Source organism: Dermacentor variabilis, chromosome 9 (genome assembly GCF_050947875.1).
Source record: "Dermacentor variabilis isolate Ectoservices chromosome 9, ASM5094787v1, whole genome shotgun sequence".
Lineage (NCBI taxonomy): Eukaryota > Metazoa > Arthropoda > Arachnida > Ixodida > Ixodidae > Dermacentor > Dermacentor variabilis.
In genome coordinates this window covers 101,208,533-101,224,024 of record NC_134576.1, presented here as the reverse complement: position 1 = coordinate 101,224,024, position 15,492 = coordinate 101,208,533, and the positions used below count along the sequence as shown (strand labels likewise).

The window sequence follows — 15,492 nt, the reverse complement described above, 5'->3', positions numbered from 1 at the left end:
GCGGGAACGCTTCCAGACACCTCCAGTGCTTGCTCACTTTGATGAGACCACTCCTACATTGCTCCACACTGATGCAATCAATGTTGGCTTAGGAGCTGTTCTTGTGCAACAGCAGGAGCGCACAGAAAGAGTACTTGCCTATGCAAGTAGAACACTATCACGCACAGAGGCTAATTACTCCACGAGTGCGAAAGAAGGCCTCGCCGTAGTATGGGCGGTTATGAAATTTCGCCCATATTTGTATGGCCGCCACTTCACAGTTATAAGCGACGACCATTCGCTGTGTTGGTTGAGAAACCTTAAAGATCCTTCGGGACGACTGGCGCGTTGGAACCTACGGTTGCAAGAGTTTGACATTACTGTCAAGTACAAGTCGGGGAAACGACATACGGATGCTGACTGCCTGTCTCGATCGCCGATAGAGTCGTCTGCTCCAACCGAAGAAGACTCAGCATTTCTTTGTGTTCTGGACACATCCACCATCGCGCAACAACAACGGGACGACCCTGAGTTGCTCGAACTGATCAATTACTTAGAGGGCAGATCTGCGAAGCCGCCTAGAGTTTTCGCAAGAGGACTGTTGTTTTGTTTGCGGGCGAAAGTACTTTACAAACGAAACTTTTCTTCAACCGGGTCCTCCTATCTGCTCGTCATTCCTGCAGCTCTTCCTACCGAAGTACTTGAAGCCTGTCACAACGAGGTGACTTCTGGTCACTTAGGCTACATGAGAACGCTGGCCAGAGTGCAGCATAGGTACTACTGGCCGAGACTTACCACCACCGTGAAACATCGCGTTCGCACTTGCCTCGACTGCCAGAGGCGCAAGTCGCCTCCGTCGAAACCAGCCGGCCTCCTCCAACCCGTCCAGGTTCCTCGAAGACCATTTGACCAAATCGGAATGGATATATTGGGCCCACTTCCTACTTATACTACAGGGAATGGCTTTGTTATCATCGCAGCCGACTATCTTACACGTTACGCTGAAATAAAGGCAATCCAGAGAAGCCGAGGTGGCGCGCCTTTTCATTGAGCACGTTGTTCTGCGACGCGGTGCACCAACCGTCGTAATAACAGACCGAGGAACCGCATTCACGGCTGCACTGTTAGATCACGTCTTGCTGCTAAGTGGAACGTCTCATCGCAAGTCAACCGCCTACCATCCACAAACCAACGGATTAACAGAACGCCTAAACAAAACAACTGAAGACCTGCTCTCAATGAACGTGGATGTTGAACAGAAAAATTGGGACGACATCCTACCTTATATCACCTTTGCATACAACACTGCGAAACAAGAGACAACGCGCATGACTCCGTTCACCCTTGTTCACGGACGGGATGTACGAACGATGTTGGATGCAATGCTTCCGCGCTACTTTGACGACACTCATAAGGACGTCGATGTGTTTACGCAACGCACAGAAGAGGCTCGGCAGCTCGCACGCTTTCGGATCTGCCAGCAGCAAGACTACGACGCAGGGCGCTATGATCTTAACCATCGAATGGTCATCTATGACGTCGGCGACAGAGTGTGGGTTTGAACTCCCATACAGAAACGAGGCCTCCCCGAGGAGCTGTTAAGACGATACTTCGGACCATATCGAGTATTGCGCCGACTCAGTGATGTCACGTACGAGGTCGTCCCCGATAGTGCCAGTTGTACGCGGCGTCGCACGCATTGTCCTGAACTTGTGCACGTTGTCCGCATGAAGCCGTATGGGAGCGAATAACTATGCGAGAGACTCTTACATCCCCGAGTGACATTTCTGGTTTAGCATCGGGGCGATGCTCTTTTAGGGAGGGACAAATGACGCGTATATTCTACTTAGAAGACAACGACGATGGGGGTAATAACGGACTCCGTCTAGTGGGTGGCTGAGATTTGGGAGAGGACGAAGAAGGCGTGCCTCGGTTCCGTATGTTTTTGAACAGGTTGTCCTGTTGTTCTTGAACGTCTCCCTGTCTTTGTCTTCTGTCCGCGTTGTACCACGATAATATATATATATATATATATATATAAAGGAGAAGAGAGAGGAAATGCGAAGGTTGGTGGGTTCGGTTCCCACCTGCGGCAAGTTGTTTTTTCATCCACTTTAATTTCCATTCATTTATCGTTTCTTTATTTCATTTATTAAGCACAAGTAATTTCCCCTATGTTGTCGTTGGTGTCAGTGTTTGTTGGCTTCTCGTGTGTGTGTGTGCTTGTGGCGGTCTCCACAATGATATGCGTACGCAGACGGGAATGACTGAGAGAAAGGCATCGGAAAGAGTAGGATGAAAAAAACGCAAAAAGAAACAGATCCAACGTACATCTTGGATTTTAAATGAAGGGAAGCTTTCGTGAAGCGAGTAATAAAAAGTCTATAAATTTCCCAATTTCATTCTTACGTCCTTCGCGTAAACGAAACTGGAGCGGGCTACGCAACCGATCCGTGCTACGCAATGCGACACACCCGGCGCTGATCTCAAAGAGCCAGATGGCGTTTTTCACGGTAAGTCGTCTCACGTTACATCATCGACGGCTGCAGAACTCGCAGCTATCCGTGCTGCTCTGGAGTTTATTGGTCCCAAATCACCACATTCACGGTCCATCTTTTGTGATTCAAAGGAAGCTCTCCATAGTCTGCTGTTTCCTTTCAACCACGGACCTAATTGTGCAATTAGTCGCAGACATCCGACTACTCCACCAATTCGCAACCGACAAGGGACACATCATCTACCAGTGAATAGCGGGTCACTGCAGAATTTCGGGAAATCACAGTGCGGATGACGCTGCCCGGTCGGCCCACGATGGTGCCCACAGATACAGCCACAAGTCTTCTCTCCCTCGCACGCGAGCTTACGCAAACTCTGTGGAACACCAGTGAATTCACGAACGCACGTCTTCACAGATTGCATCCAAGTGTGCAACTCCGTCTTCCACCAGGGTTGCCACGAGCGGAAGCAACACTTCTGTGCCGCCTATGACTCGGCGTGGCATCCACGAATTCCTATTCTTTGCGCGTTGGAATGGCCTACAGCCCTGCTTGCGACACCTGGGGCTGCGAGGAGATGATTGAGCACCTCCTCTGTGACTGTCCTCGTTACAATGTGCCAAGAAAGGTGCTCGTGACCGCGCTCGGAAAACTGGACAATTGCCCCTTCACAGAAGAGAAAGTTCTCGGACACTGGTCAAGACGGGTTTCGGCACTCAAGGCCTTAAGAGCTTTGCTGAAGTTCTTAAGGGCCTGTGAATTGTGCGACTGCCTTTAACTATTGTTGCGCGTGACATCGCGTTACTACGTGAATTTTTCTTGTTTTTTTTTCTCTCTTCTTTCTCCTTTTATTCCTTTTACCCCTTTCCCCAGCACAGGGAAGCCAGCCGGTATTTAAACTGGCTAACCTCCCTGCCTTTCCTTCCCTTTTGTCTCTCTCTTTTCACGGTAAACGTATGCGTTCGATTGCGGCCTAATGGTTAGAGCTGCTTAGCTGGGTGAGTGAGGTTCAATACTTCCATCGGGCACGTGATTAATATTTTTTTCTTTAAGTATAACCTATTCGGCGAGATAGTCGCATCACCCAGCAGCCACGATCACGAACGCATGCGCAAAGTAAGCTTCAGTTTAACAAAATTCCAAGCGCCGTAGAACATAACAATAATGGAGAATTACGGAATTTGCAAGACAGGCAGCTAAACTTATAGCCTCAGGGACGCTGATAGCGACGGTGGCGTGACGAGATGAGGACACTAGGACGACGGCAGCACCACGACACTTTGTCAGCTGTTGTGTAACGCCCAACGCACGAACGCCACGCGACATGATTACACAACATTGCTGGACAACAGCTTTGCATAGCTACTTTACGTGAATATTGCTGCGTAAACATTTACGTCAAAAAACAGTCATGTTTATGTGCAAATATGGGTGTCGTATGCAAGGTCTGTTAAAGTATCCGACCTTTTTTTTGTATTGCGAACACCTGATGAATATGAAACAAGCGCGCTTGCATAAGCCGACCTTGAACCTTCGTGCGCATGCACGAATTTTTTCCCGACTGCCGACAGCGTCAGTCGCTGGGACGCAGCGTTTGAGTGAGGTAGTGCGCAGTGCTCTCGTCAGTTTTTTATTGCGAGGTAAATGGCGGAGGCAATGCAGCAGCGCTACTGCATGAAATTTTGCCAGAAACTGGGCGAGAGCCAAGTGGAAGTCATTCGGAAGACTCAGACGGCTTTCGGTGACGATGCTATGAGCAGCACACAGATTGAAGAACGGTACAACCGATTTAAAGACGGCCGCACATCGGTGGACAGCGATCCACACTCCGGTCGGCCATCAACATGCCGAAATGACCACGTCATTACCGAAGTGAACGCTGTGATGACGCGGGACCGTCGTGTGACTATCCGAGAAATTGCGGGAGAGGTGGGAATCAGCACTTTTTCTGCACATTCCATTTTTACCGAAGATTTGGCCATGAATAGAGTTGCAGGGAAATTCATGCCGAAACTGCTCACTGTTTTGATCACACCGCTGGTGCGATCGGTTGTTGGGAACTCGGCGCTGACGCCCGTGGTTGTACCTGGGTCGCAAGCCCCAAGGGTAGCGTTGGCCTGGCGGCCTGGGGTACAACTGGAAGCATCCGAAGGTCCCGGCAAAGCATGAGTCGACTGGTAACAACAAAACAACTTGTTTATTTTAACATCGCAAAGAGTTGGCGGTCAGGTTGACCGAAGTAGAGAGACGGGAGAGCACTTTACTCAACAGAAGAAATCGGAGCCCTCCTTTTGGCGTCCGGGGGCAGCTGTTTTTATACTCTCGCAGTTGAGGGCAAGAAGGAACCCCTCAATAGACGAGCACGTGAATGTACAATGGGCTAATGGTGACGCACACTGTCGTAGCGCTGCCGGTCGGGCACAATGACTGTAATGAGAGGGTGATCCCTGCTTTCGCCTCGCCTGGTTCGGGCACAATGACTGGAAGGAGAGGGTGCCCCTGCTGTCGCATCGCCTGGTTCAGGCACAATGACTGGAAGGAGAGGGTGATCCTTTGCGGTCGCATCGCCGCAGTCGCGCCTGGAAACACCTGGCGGGGAGCGTTGCGGCGACGACGATCGGGCCAAAATGTCTGCCGCCCCGCCGCAGTCGCGCCGGCAAAACCACGTGTCGCAGGCGAAACGCAACAGACCGCCCCGCCGGGGGAAGGAGATCCCGATGGACAGGGGACTGCATCCGCTGTCCGGAGGGATGTCGCTCGATGATGCTCATAACCGAAGTGGGGCGTCCCTCGACGTTTCTTGAGCGCAGCGCACAGAGAAGGCCTCGTTCTCTCGTTCAGGTTCGCACGGGACACTGCAAAGTGACTTCGGGAGAGTTCACATTTTTGTTCTCGTTCCCGGCAAGCGTTAGAACTACGCTGAAACTCAACCGCTCAGTCAGCAAGCACGGCACAACCCTCACTAAGCCCTGCCAGGCTCTTTCCCCTTTTTATACCACTGCCTAGTTCCTTACAGTAGTCTAGCATCACTCAGAACGCGTCCACAAATTGAAAAATTGCACTAGAAAGCATATCATCACTTTGAAACACTAAACAAAAGCAATATGTTAAAAAAAATCCTGCCTCAGGAAGAAAAACATCAGTAACCAACAATTTTGAGGCTGATTCCTACGTTAGGGGCTTCGACTTAAGCCATCGGCGTTACCGTTGAGACTCCCCTTTTTGTAACGCACCTCAAAGGAATATTGTTGTAAAGCGAGGCTCCAGCGCAGGAGGCGGCCATTTTTGGGAGAGATGGTCTGCAGCCATTGGAGAGGGCAGTGATCCGTCTCAATGATAAACCTCGAGCCGGCTAGATAGCATGACAATTTCTGAACGGCCCACACGAGACACGCACACTCTTTCTCGGTGGCGCTATACGCCTGCTCACGACTGGTCAGCTTACGACTAGCATACAGGACGGGGTGTTCTACTTCTCCATTTTCCCGTTGGCACAGTACAACGCCCATGCCTCGCTCACTAGCATCGCACTGAACAATGAACCCTTTTGTATAGTCTGGCGATCGTAGCACAGGCTGGTTTGTTAGGGCACTCTTTAGGGCGCTAAAAGCTCTTTCCTTTGTCTCGTCCCAGACGACTGTTTGAGGCTCTGTCTTTCTTAGAGCATCCGTCAGGGGAGCCGCGATATCAGAGTACCTAGGGATGTACCTCTGATAGTAGCCGGCGACACCCAAGAACGACCGAATATCGGTCTTGGTGCGCGGTTGCGGAAAGTCTCGCACAGCGGCCACTTTTATTTCAGAGGGGCGGCGACGACCCTGACCAATCACGTGACCGAGGTAGACAACCTCGGCCTGTGCTAACTGGCCTCCGTTGTCGCGATCTCACCGCTGGCAGACAGTTGTTTGAAGTCGGAGGCGATCTCACCGCTGCCAACCAGATGTTTTGATCGCACCGCTGGTGCGATCGGTTGTTGGGAACTCGGCGCTGACGCCCGTGGTTGTACCTGGGTCGCAAGCCCCAAGGGTAGCGTTGGCCTGGCGGCCTGGGGTACAACTGGAAGCATCCGAAGGTCCCGGCAAAGCATGAGTCGACTGGTAACAACAAAACAACTTGTTTATTTTAACATCGCAAAGAGTTGGCGGTCAGGTTGACCGAAGTAGAGAGACGGGAGAGCACTTTACTCAACAGAAGAAATCGGAGCCCTCCTTTTGGCGTCCGGGGGCAGCTGTTTTTATACTCTCGCAGTTGAGGGCAAGAAGGAACCCCTCAATAGACGAGCACGTGAATGTACAATGGGCTAATGGTGACGCACACTGTCGTAGCGCTGCCGATCGGGCACAATGACTGTAATGAGAGGGTGATCCCTGCTTTCGCATCGCCTGGTTCGGGCACAATGACTGGAAGGAGAGGGTGCCCCTGCTGTCGCATCGCCTGGTTCAGGCACAATGACTGGAAGGAGAGGGTGATCCTTTGCGGTCGCATCGCCGCAGTCGCGCCTGGAAACACCTGGCGGGGAGCGTTGCGGCGACGACGATCGGGCCAAAATGTCTGCCGCCCCGCCGCAGTCGCGCCGGCAAAACCACGTGTCGCAGGCGAAACGCAACATCACGGTGGAGCAAAAACAACTTCGTGTCGAAGTCTCACAGGACATGCCGGATTCCACAAACAGTGACCCCGACTTCATGAACACCATAATCACTTAGTGACGAGTCTTGGATGTTCGGGTCCGACCCTGAAACCAAATCCCAGTCGTCACAGTGCAAGCATTCCACATCACGAAGACTGAAGAAGGCCCACCATGTGTGCAGCAATGTCAAAGTGATGCCGACTGCTTTCTTTAACTCCCGCGTTGTGGTACACCACGAGTACGCACCACTAAAGTCCCTCAATCATTTAAAAGTACCGACAGGCTTTGATCCAGCCGACAACGCCTGCGATAGGCTGAACGGTGACATGTGACCTTGCTCCGCCCCTTTGCCGCCATGAAAGTTCCTACGCGCCGGGCGAAGTGCGCGCGTTTCGCCTGTTGTGCTATGCATATCGCTGCGATAATGTCGTTCCGGGAGGGCCGAAATGCCTTGTTGCTGTGCGGTTGGTTGCCGAAACGGGACGAAGGATGGCAAGAAGTTATTTTGCATCGCGCGCGGCAACCGGGACCTAACCAGACGAAAAGTATGGTTACACAGAATTGGACGGACGGACTTTGAACCGTCGGTAACAGCACGACCATGCGAGGCAAGTAACATACAACGATACAAAGGTGCGATAGAAAGTATTCACGTGCGTGTGTCGAGCGGTGATAGTATTTCACTCGCGTGCTTGAATGCTGAGGGCCGAAGTTTGTGGAGATTATTTATTTTAGTTCACTGTGAGCCCGCTGAATAGATCGGTATGACCTAGGATGCGAAGGACCGAAATGCCTTGTTGCTGTGCGGATGGGTGCCGAGATCAGATGGAGGACGACAATAAGTTATTTTACATCCCGCGCAGCAAACAAAACCTAACCAGAAGGTAATTGTGGTTGCATAGAAATGGACGGAAAGACTGAACCGTCGGTAACTGCACGACTATGCGAGGAAAGTAACGTAGAGCGATACGAAGGTGCGAGAGAAAGTATACACCTGTGTGTGCAGAGCTGCAGTATTATTTCATTCGCGCGCATGAATGTTGACGGCCGAAGTTTGTGGAGATTACTGATTTTAGTGCATTACGAGCCCCTTGACTTAGCAAGTGCAGTATGACCTAGCATGCAAGTAAATAGTGGGGCAGAAACGCATTAACTCGCTGACGAGTATCCGCATTCCGTTACGTGCGATAAAAAAAATGAAGCAGCGAATTCTACTTTTACACTTTCCTGTGTTTGTGCGCGCGTTGTTAACTGCGCTTTACAACATGTTCAAAAAGTAATTTCCAATATCCTAATCATATTTTGTGCATTGCATATGTGAATAAATATATTGCTAAGTGCCTGCATTAATCTGCTTTTAAAAACGAATACTGCATAGCCACAGCTACTGGCCGTCAAATAATAAAGCGTAATACAGTATATCAAAGCACACAGCTGCGAGCTCGTTCCTTCCAAGTTTCCCTTACACTCGAAGATGTTTCTGTAGTCGGCAATGCCATTTTACTGATGAAAAATACACAACTGCAAATGATCATAAGAAAAACGCCACAAGCGATACACGGATTGCCAGCAAAACACAGTCCAGTAATAGCTGGGCCAATCCGCGTGTGTTTCGTATAAGGGCCCTCTAATTCTTACGGGGCTTTAGCGGTGCACGGAGGCGAAAAGGGATAAACACAACAATGCGCTTCATGATTCGAGTTTAGGCGGCGACGTCGCACGGTTTACGAGAACAGTCAACCGCATTCACACACGCGCACACACTACGCTTGATGCTGGTGTGCCGCGAGATCAGATCGCGCTGGCAGCCCGAACACGATCGAGGAGACGCTGACACGATCCATACCACCTCTTCATCATGTCACGACAGTTGCACTGGCTCGTAGCATTGAACCACAAGACACAGCAGTCATCGTGTAATCGCTACACGACAGACACACTCAGCGGCAAGAAGACTGTTGGCGCACTCGTTTCCACACACACACACACACAGGATATTGTTTAGTTGCCGAGAGGGTCGCAAGCTTTGAGAGTCGCACGTTTGAGCGACGTTATGTCGAAAGTTTTTGGTCCAAGCGACTGTCAGCCTTCATTTTTATACGACTTCTTCGTTCAATGCAACCGCTATGTGTACGCAGCACACTTACATGTAAAAGATTTCACAGAGCATACGGGATTAAGCGCAAGCAATCACCAAGGCTCGCACGGTTATTGAGCGAGAACGAACGAAATGTAAACATGCGGAATCGAGGCGATCAAGCCCTCATTACGCCCTCTTGAGCTATTTTCTTGGAGCGCTCATTTGAAATTAAAGCACTAAATTAAGCAGTTCGGGTCCTTCTTTCGTTTTTCGCCACAGTCAGGCACCAGTAGGTTTTATTTCCGCGCGTATGCAGTTATTTTTTCACCTCACGAATGCCGCGGCGCTGCGGTTTAGCGTGGGCGCCGTCTGCTACAGGAACTTTCTAGGTGGCGCGCGCGGCAGATGTCGCTACCTTAAATATTATAGAGGGACCTTACGCACCACAGGGTCAAACAGTCACCAAAGAGTACTTCAGGGCTGTCTTCCGTCGCCTACGTGATGTTGTGCGGCGCAGGAGACCAGAGTTATGGTCAACAGGAAATTGGTGCATCCATCACGACAATGCTCCTTCACATTCCTCGCACTTGACTCAGACATTTTTTGGCGAAGAATCAGACTCCTGTAGTTCAACAGGCTCCATATTCCCCTGATATGGCCCCCTGCAACTTCTCGCTGTTTCCCAAAATCAAGAGACCATTAAAAGGAGCGCTATTTCAGACAAGAGAGGACATTATGGCTGCAGCGACAGCTGAGCTGAACTCCATTCCGAAAGAGGCCTTCTCGGAATGCTTCCAACCATGGTAGCACCGCTGGGAGAAGTGTGTGGAGTCCCAATAGACTACTTTAAGGGTGATTAGGTTTCCGACGCTCCCAGTTATGCCGGTTTTTTTTCTTCGGCCAAATGTCGGATACTTTCGTATACAGGGTGTCACAGCGAAAGTTAGGCAAGCTGTTCAAGGAAAACAAAAGATTAAGAAAAAAGCGCAAGATAAAAGTTTCATATTTACGGTGTTAGGTTGTCAGAGGTCTGACAAACGGACAACCTAGTTCTTATCATTATATGTTCCACCGTGGGGTTTGACTATTGTTCTTTAATGCGTAGCATTCTTTGGTTAAATGCTCTGAATTGAGTATTTTCTGCTCCCTTCCGTTTTTCCTTCCGTTTCATGTCCCAAAAAACCCGTAGTGCCGTCTGGATTCGTATAGACGAATTCCTGTGAGTACACAAACCTCTGAACGCTTTTCGCCGCCTATTAGTGTACTCACGAGCCTCCGACGCGATATTTTGTCAGGAAGCCGCCAGGTGCCCCCACACATAAACCCAAAGTAAAACCCAAAGTCCAAACCTTGGTCCAAACCATGGTCCAAACCATATGACTCCATTCAATAATTACTATAGAGGGAACTCTGGCGCTAATGTCTACGGCAACTGCAAGCGGGGTGCCTGAATTAGCATGGGAATCATGGTTAGTACATAGAGTTGCCCAAACTTCATCCTTCATATGAGTTTGTAAACTCATCATTTTAAACTAAGTACTGCGTTATAAATAATGAAATCAGCGCCATTAAGATTGTCCGACGGCAGGATTCGAACACAGGACGTCTAGTACTGAAGCCTGATACTGAAACCATTACCCATGCATCGACAAACGGCAGAGGACGACCTTATGAATTCCTCGCGGGCAAGCGAGCGCGTTTCTACCTGACCACCTCGACAGGCTGAACCACGGCAATTATGAGCGTCTATGCGTGTCCATAGGGTCTTCTGCGTTTATACAAGTATAGATTGCTTTGAAATTTAGGAACTTGAAGGCACATAATGCGTAAAAATTCGGCAGCATGCTACACTCCTGTAACACGTGAAGGCGACAGCCTGCTCCTCGCAGTTCGGCTTCTTCGGCTCGTTTTCTAGACGCTTTAGCCATGGCCTCCCGCGCTCGCACAGCGTGATCAGACTCGCGCCAACAACGTTTCTCTTGGACTTTACGTTGCGTCCTCTCAGCAGGGGATTGAAACGTATGCGCTGTTCTGTGTGTTGGATGGGTGGTTTCGATGAATGTATTCACTGTTCGCTTCACTTTGCTGAGCGCTTGTAGCCTCAGCCTTACGGGGGTATCAGCCATTGCACTTTTTGCTTGATTGGGGCGGTATGAGCCATTGCTGACGATGATAGTTTTTATACCTTTGTACCAAACGACGCATTTATTTCAAAACCATCGGGGGTATGAGTCACTTAAGGCCTTCGCCTTAATAAACAAAGCTACAAGAATGTCTCGAGCCACAAGCCCGAATATCACGCAGAACTGTGTACTAACCACTATTCTCATTCTGTGGCTACGCCGCGCCCTAAGAAACTGCTCAGTGACGAGGAACGAAGCTATCAGAATGCGGCACAGAGACGTATGCGAAACCCAAATGTAAGTGCAGTTAGAACGCAGGCGAGATATTGCGCGGGCAAACAAAGAGAGAATTGCGTCTCCAACAACAGGGAGAAGCTTCTGAAGAGGACGCGTTGGAGCGCAGGTGAGCACATCGGTGGGCAAATTATGCGAGGAAAAAAAAAAGCGCAGCAACAGCACTTACATTTACCAACCACAAGACTGGTGTTAAAAACGACTTTACTGGGGAGACCGTCACAGTGCGCGAGGTGTACTTTGGAGTTGCTTATTTATCAAAATACGGCAGTCTAGGTTTTAAGGGTAGAGATGTAAGCTTCATGCTTAAGGGGTTTACGCGGATGCTACATACTGTATGACGATACCCCAGTGGGGAGTTTCTTCCCCAGTTTTTCATATCATTTCATTTCATTTTATTTCCTTAAAGACCCCGTAGTAGGGGTATTACATAAGGGGGGGAATACAACGTACACAAACAAGTTTTATAATGCATTCAATTCTGTAAATAAAAAAGTTGTTACGTATTGAACAAATTGTGAAGAGCAGGTGATGGCAGCGATTTGATGAGGAAGGCCATTCCAGTCTTTAGATGCTCGGTAGAAAGATGCTACCGAAACATGCAGCTTGGCTAGAGTTAATTAGCTGGGACACATGGTATATGTGTCTACACGAAGCGGCTTGTGTGGACTCCTCAATTCTTGTGGGATGGATTGACTGTCCCAGGTACTAGACTATATTGCCGATGCTAATACCCGTATAGTGGCGCTGCTCGTGTGCTTCTAAGTCATGTTCGCGTGTCTAATGCGTGTGGATATTTTTTTATTTTTACTTAGTTTATCTTGCCTGATAAGGTTTTGGGGAACTTCAAATAACTAGGGACTATCAGCCCATTTTTCTGCGCTTCAAAGAACAACAACTACTACAGCAGCAACAACAGCAACAACATCAATAGCAACAGCAACAAGCTTTTCCACAGCATCGAGCTCCAACGCGGATCTCCAGAACATCGGTGATTATATTCGCAGTGCTCATGCCATTGAGATCCACCAGTTTCACCACTATCGATCGAGCGTATGATTTAAACTCCAAATTACCGAAACATTTAAGGTTCTTGTCAACAGTTTTCTTGTTGGAAACGAAAGGGCATGGTTATAAGATGGGAATAAGGCCGAACGTGGTAAGCACGAACCACGTGTTTCAAGTCAGAAATTAATACGACGTTTGTGCTCATGTTACCATGTCTTTCGAATTATTACGAATCTTTCAATTTTCAATATATATATATATATATATATATATATATATGTATATATATATATATATATGCTTTAAGTTTTGCTTACCCTTCGAAGCGGAGTTGCGGGCACCAATAAAGGCGCAAACATGCTGTCCTTTAATTTAGTATTATTGAATAAAGCGTCATTACTAAAACAATTTTCACTACTGCGTTATTGTATTAGGGATTCTCGTACTTCTTTTTCAAGTTATAATCTGCATTCTGTGAAGCATATGAGCTCTGCTGGCTCGTCAAGCTGCCAAATGGCAGCTTTCATCTGCCGCTCGTTTGCCCGTTTCGTGAAATAAACGACAAGTTGCTAATAGATTGATTACCGCACTGCGCAGTGGAGATAGAGAGGGAGACACCTCCGGCATACCTCGTTCTCGATGTAGTTGTCCTGCTCGTGGATTTCGAGAAAGTTTCTGAGCTTCTCTGCCGCGGCCCTTCCGCTCCTCACGTGGTAGATGGTTGCCCCCAGAGGTTCTACGTTAGCCTGGAACACCAACGAGGACTCGGCGGTGCCTTGGCGTTCCGGGATCTTGTGGCGGTGGGGTGCCAACGGCACGACCTGCGGCGAAGCTTGGTGACTACGACGAGCCAAATTCACGAGGCAAAAAAAAAAGAAAGAAAGAGAGAAAAGGCTAATTGGATTGCGTGAGGACGAAATCAGAAAGTTGATATGTGCGAGTTTATATTGCTCCAGTACATTCCTTCTGTGAAAGCAGTTTTCACAGTGTAGCTCAAACGGAACACAAAAGGTGACAGAAGGCTGCGGAGAGTATGGCGCTGCAATAACTGAGGATTTTATTGCACGTGAAGGATATACATGTCAAACAAAGCGGAAAAGATCAAAGAGCACAAGCAGCACAACCCAGCGCAGACCATTCATCGAAAGCGACAATTGGGAAAGAAACAGTCAAATTGCAGTCAAAAGCTGCTGCACTCCGGAAAAGAAGCGGTAGCGATATTCGATGAAGTGAGACGAACGCGTCTGGTGAGGCGAACTCGTTAAAATCAAATCAAAGTTTTCTTTATTTTATCAGAAAGGAAGGAGCAAGTGTATAAAAGCTGCTAAACTACGCAACCTAAAGAGGTGGCCGCCCCCATAACTGACAGCTTGGGGCAGCATCTCCAAAAAAGAAAGTCAGAGAGAGAGAGAGAGAGAGAGAGAGAGAGAGAGAGAGAGAGAGAGAGGGTAGACGTACTGCTTTATCGGAATATTCATGAAAGCAGATATACAGAATACGAACAGCGTGCGCACACGCAAGTATAGAAAATTACGGAACTGTGCCCATCTGTTACCTAACTATGTGTACAAAGCACAATTCCTTAAGTGTGAAAATGGGTGGAGATAAAGTAGTCCCTTAGAACCTTTAATAGATTCTTGTACAAGTGTGTCACATGTACAGGCTTCATTAAAGAAATAAAAGCAAAGTCTACGTCATCACTGCTGTTAAGCTCATTACAGAAGTGTGCTCAATGTTAACTCGCAGCATTTGCTTTCCATAACTGGCAAATATTTCAGGAATTCCAGGTAGCCGAAGAGTATACATGATTTAAGCTATATAGATGTATATAAACCCGCTCTAGGGGTAAGTCCACATTCGTCCATTTGAATGCTAATCAAACAGCCCTTGCTACTCAATTCGCATTTGGTTCGGGAAATCGCTGTTCGAATTTGACGAATATTAGTTCCGTTCGAACATACTATAAAGCACAAAACAGTTGTAGTCTAAAGGCTGAAATAGTGATGCAAATGAGGAGTGTTCCCAGCAATTCTGGTGCGTCGTCATGAATTCCGCATGCAGCCGCAGTGGTTGCGCAGCGGTATACAGTTTCCCGAGAGAAGGTACCGGGACGGTTCCGCACAGTAATTTCACGCCATTGCTTGTAAATATCTCACTTTTAGTCTGCTTAACACAAATTTATTGCCTCGATTTAGGCACAGAATCTTACTATTTGATCAGTCTTGCCATTGCGTTTATTTAAAACAAAGTGCGGTGCTATATAGAGGTACGCTTCACTCTTTATACGAGCACAACCCGGCTTCAGGTGACGGGATGGTCCCTATTTTCATTGCATCGTTGTGGCGCGCCAGGTAAGGGAAATCTTATTTCTCGTTTGTTAGCTCCTCAGTTAACCGGATTTCTGCTTGTGAACGGCATCATATGCATGTATCAAATAATGTCACTAAAATTGGTTTTCTTTTTTTTTTGCCAGGCGGAGTCAACAGAAACTTTATATTTCGCTGGGTATAGAAATTTGCTTATTTATTTATTTCAAATGTACTGCCAATCCCAACGAGGAGTTTAACAGCAAGGGAACATACATAATAATCATATAGTGAAAGAAATGGGAGTATACGTACAAAAATAAGTCGTATACAGCTTAATTATAACTTAATACGTAGCACTAACACAAACAACAGACACCTTACAAGAAATTGCGAGTGTTTAAGTAAGGAATACGTTTATTATTCTATTATTTGAGCTTTATACGAAGCGACATCTATATGGTAGAGGCAGTAGTAATATATCTTCACCAGCCTAATTTTACGTCCACAGCAGGACAAAGGCCCCTCCCAGCGATCTCCAACTTCTCTTGTCTTGCGCTTGCTGATTCCACCTCGT

The 15,492-nt window shown here is 48.2% G+C and overlaps 1 protein-coding gene across 1 annotated transcript in view; it reads right to left on the bottom strand.

The window, feature by feature from the left end:
• The window catches only part of LOC142558474 (lysosomal alpha-mannosidase-like), a 64,013-nt gene that overhangs the window by 15,126 nt on the left and 33,395 nt on the right, over positions 1-15,492 (bottom strand). The window contains exon 17 of the mRNA XM_075670606.1: positions 13,239-13,430. Coding sequence (XP_075526721.1) covers positions 13,239-13,430 — 192 coding nt within the window. The remainder of the gene's footprint in view (positions 1-13,238; positions 13,431-15,492) is intronic.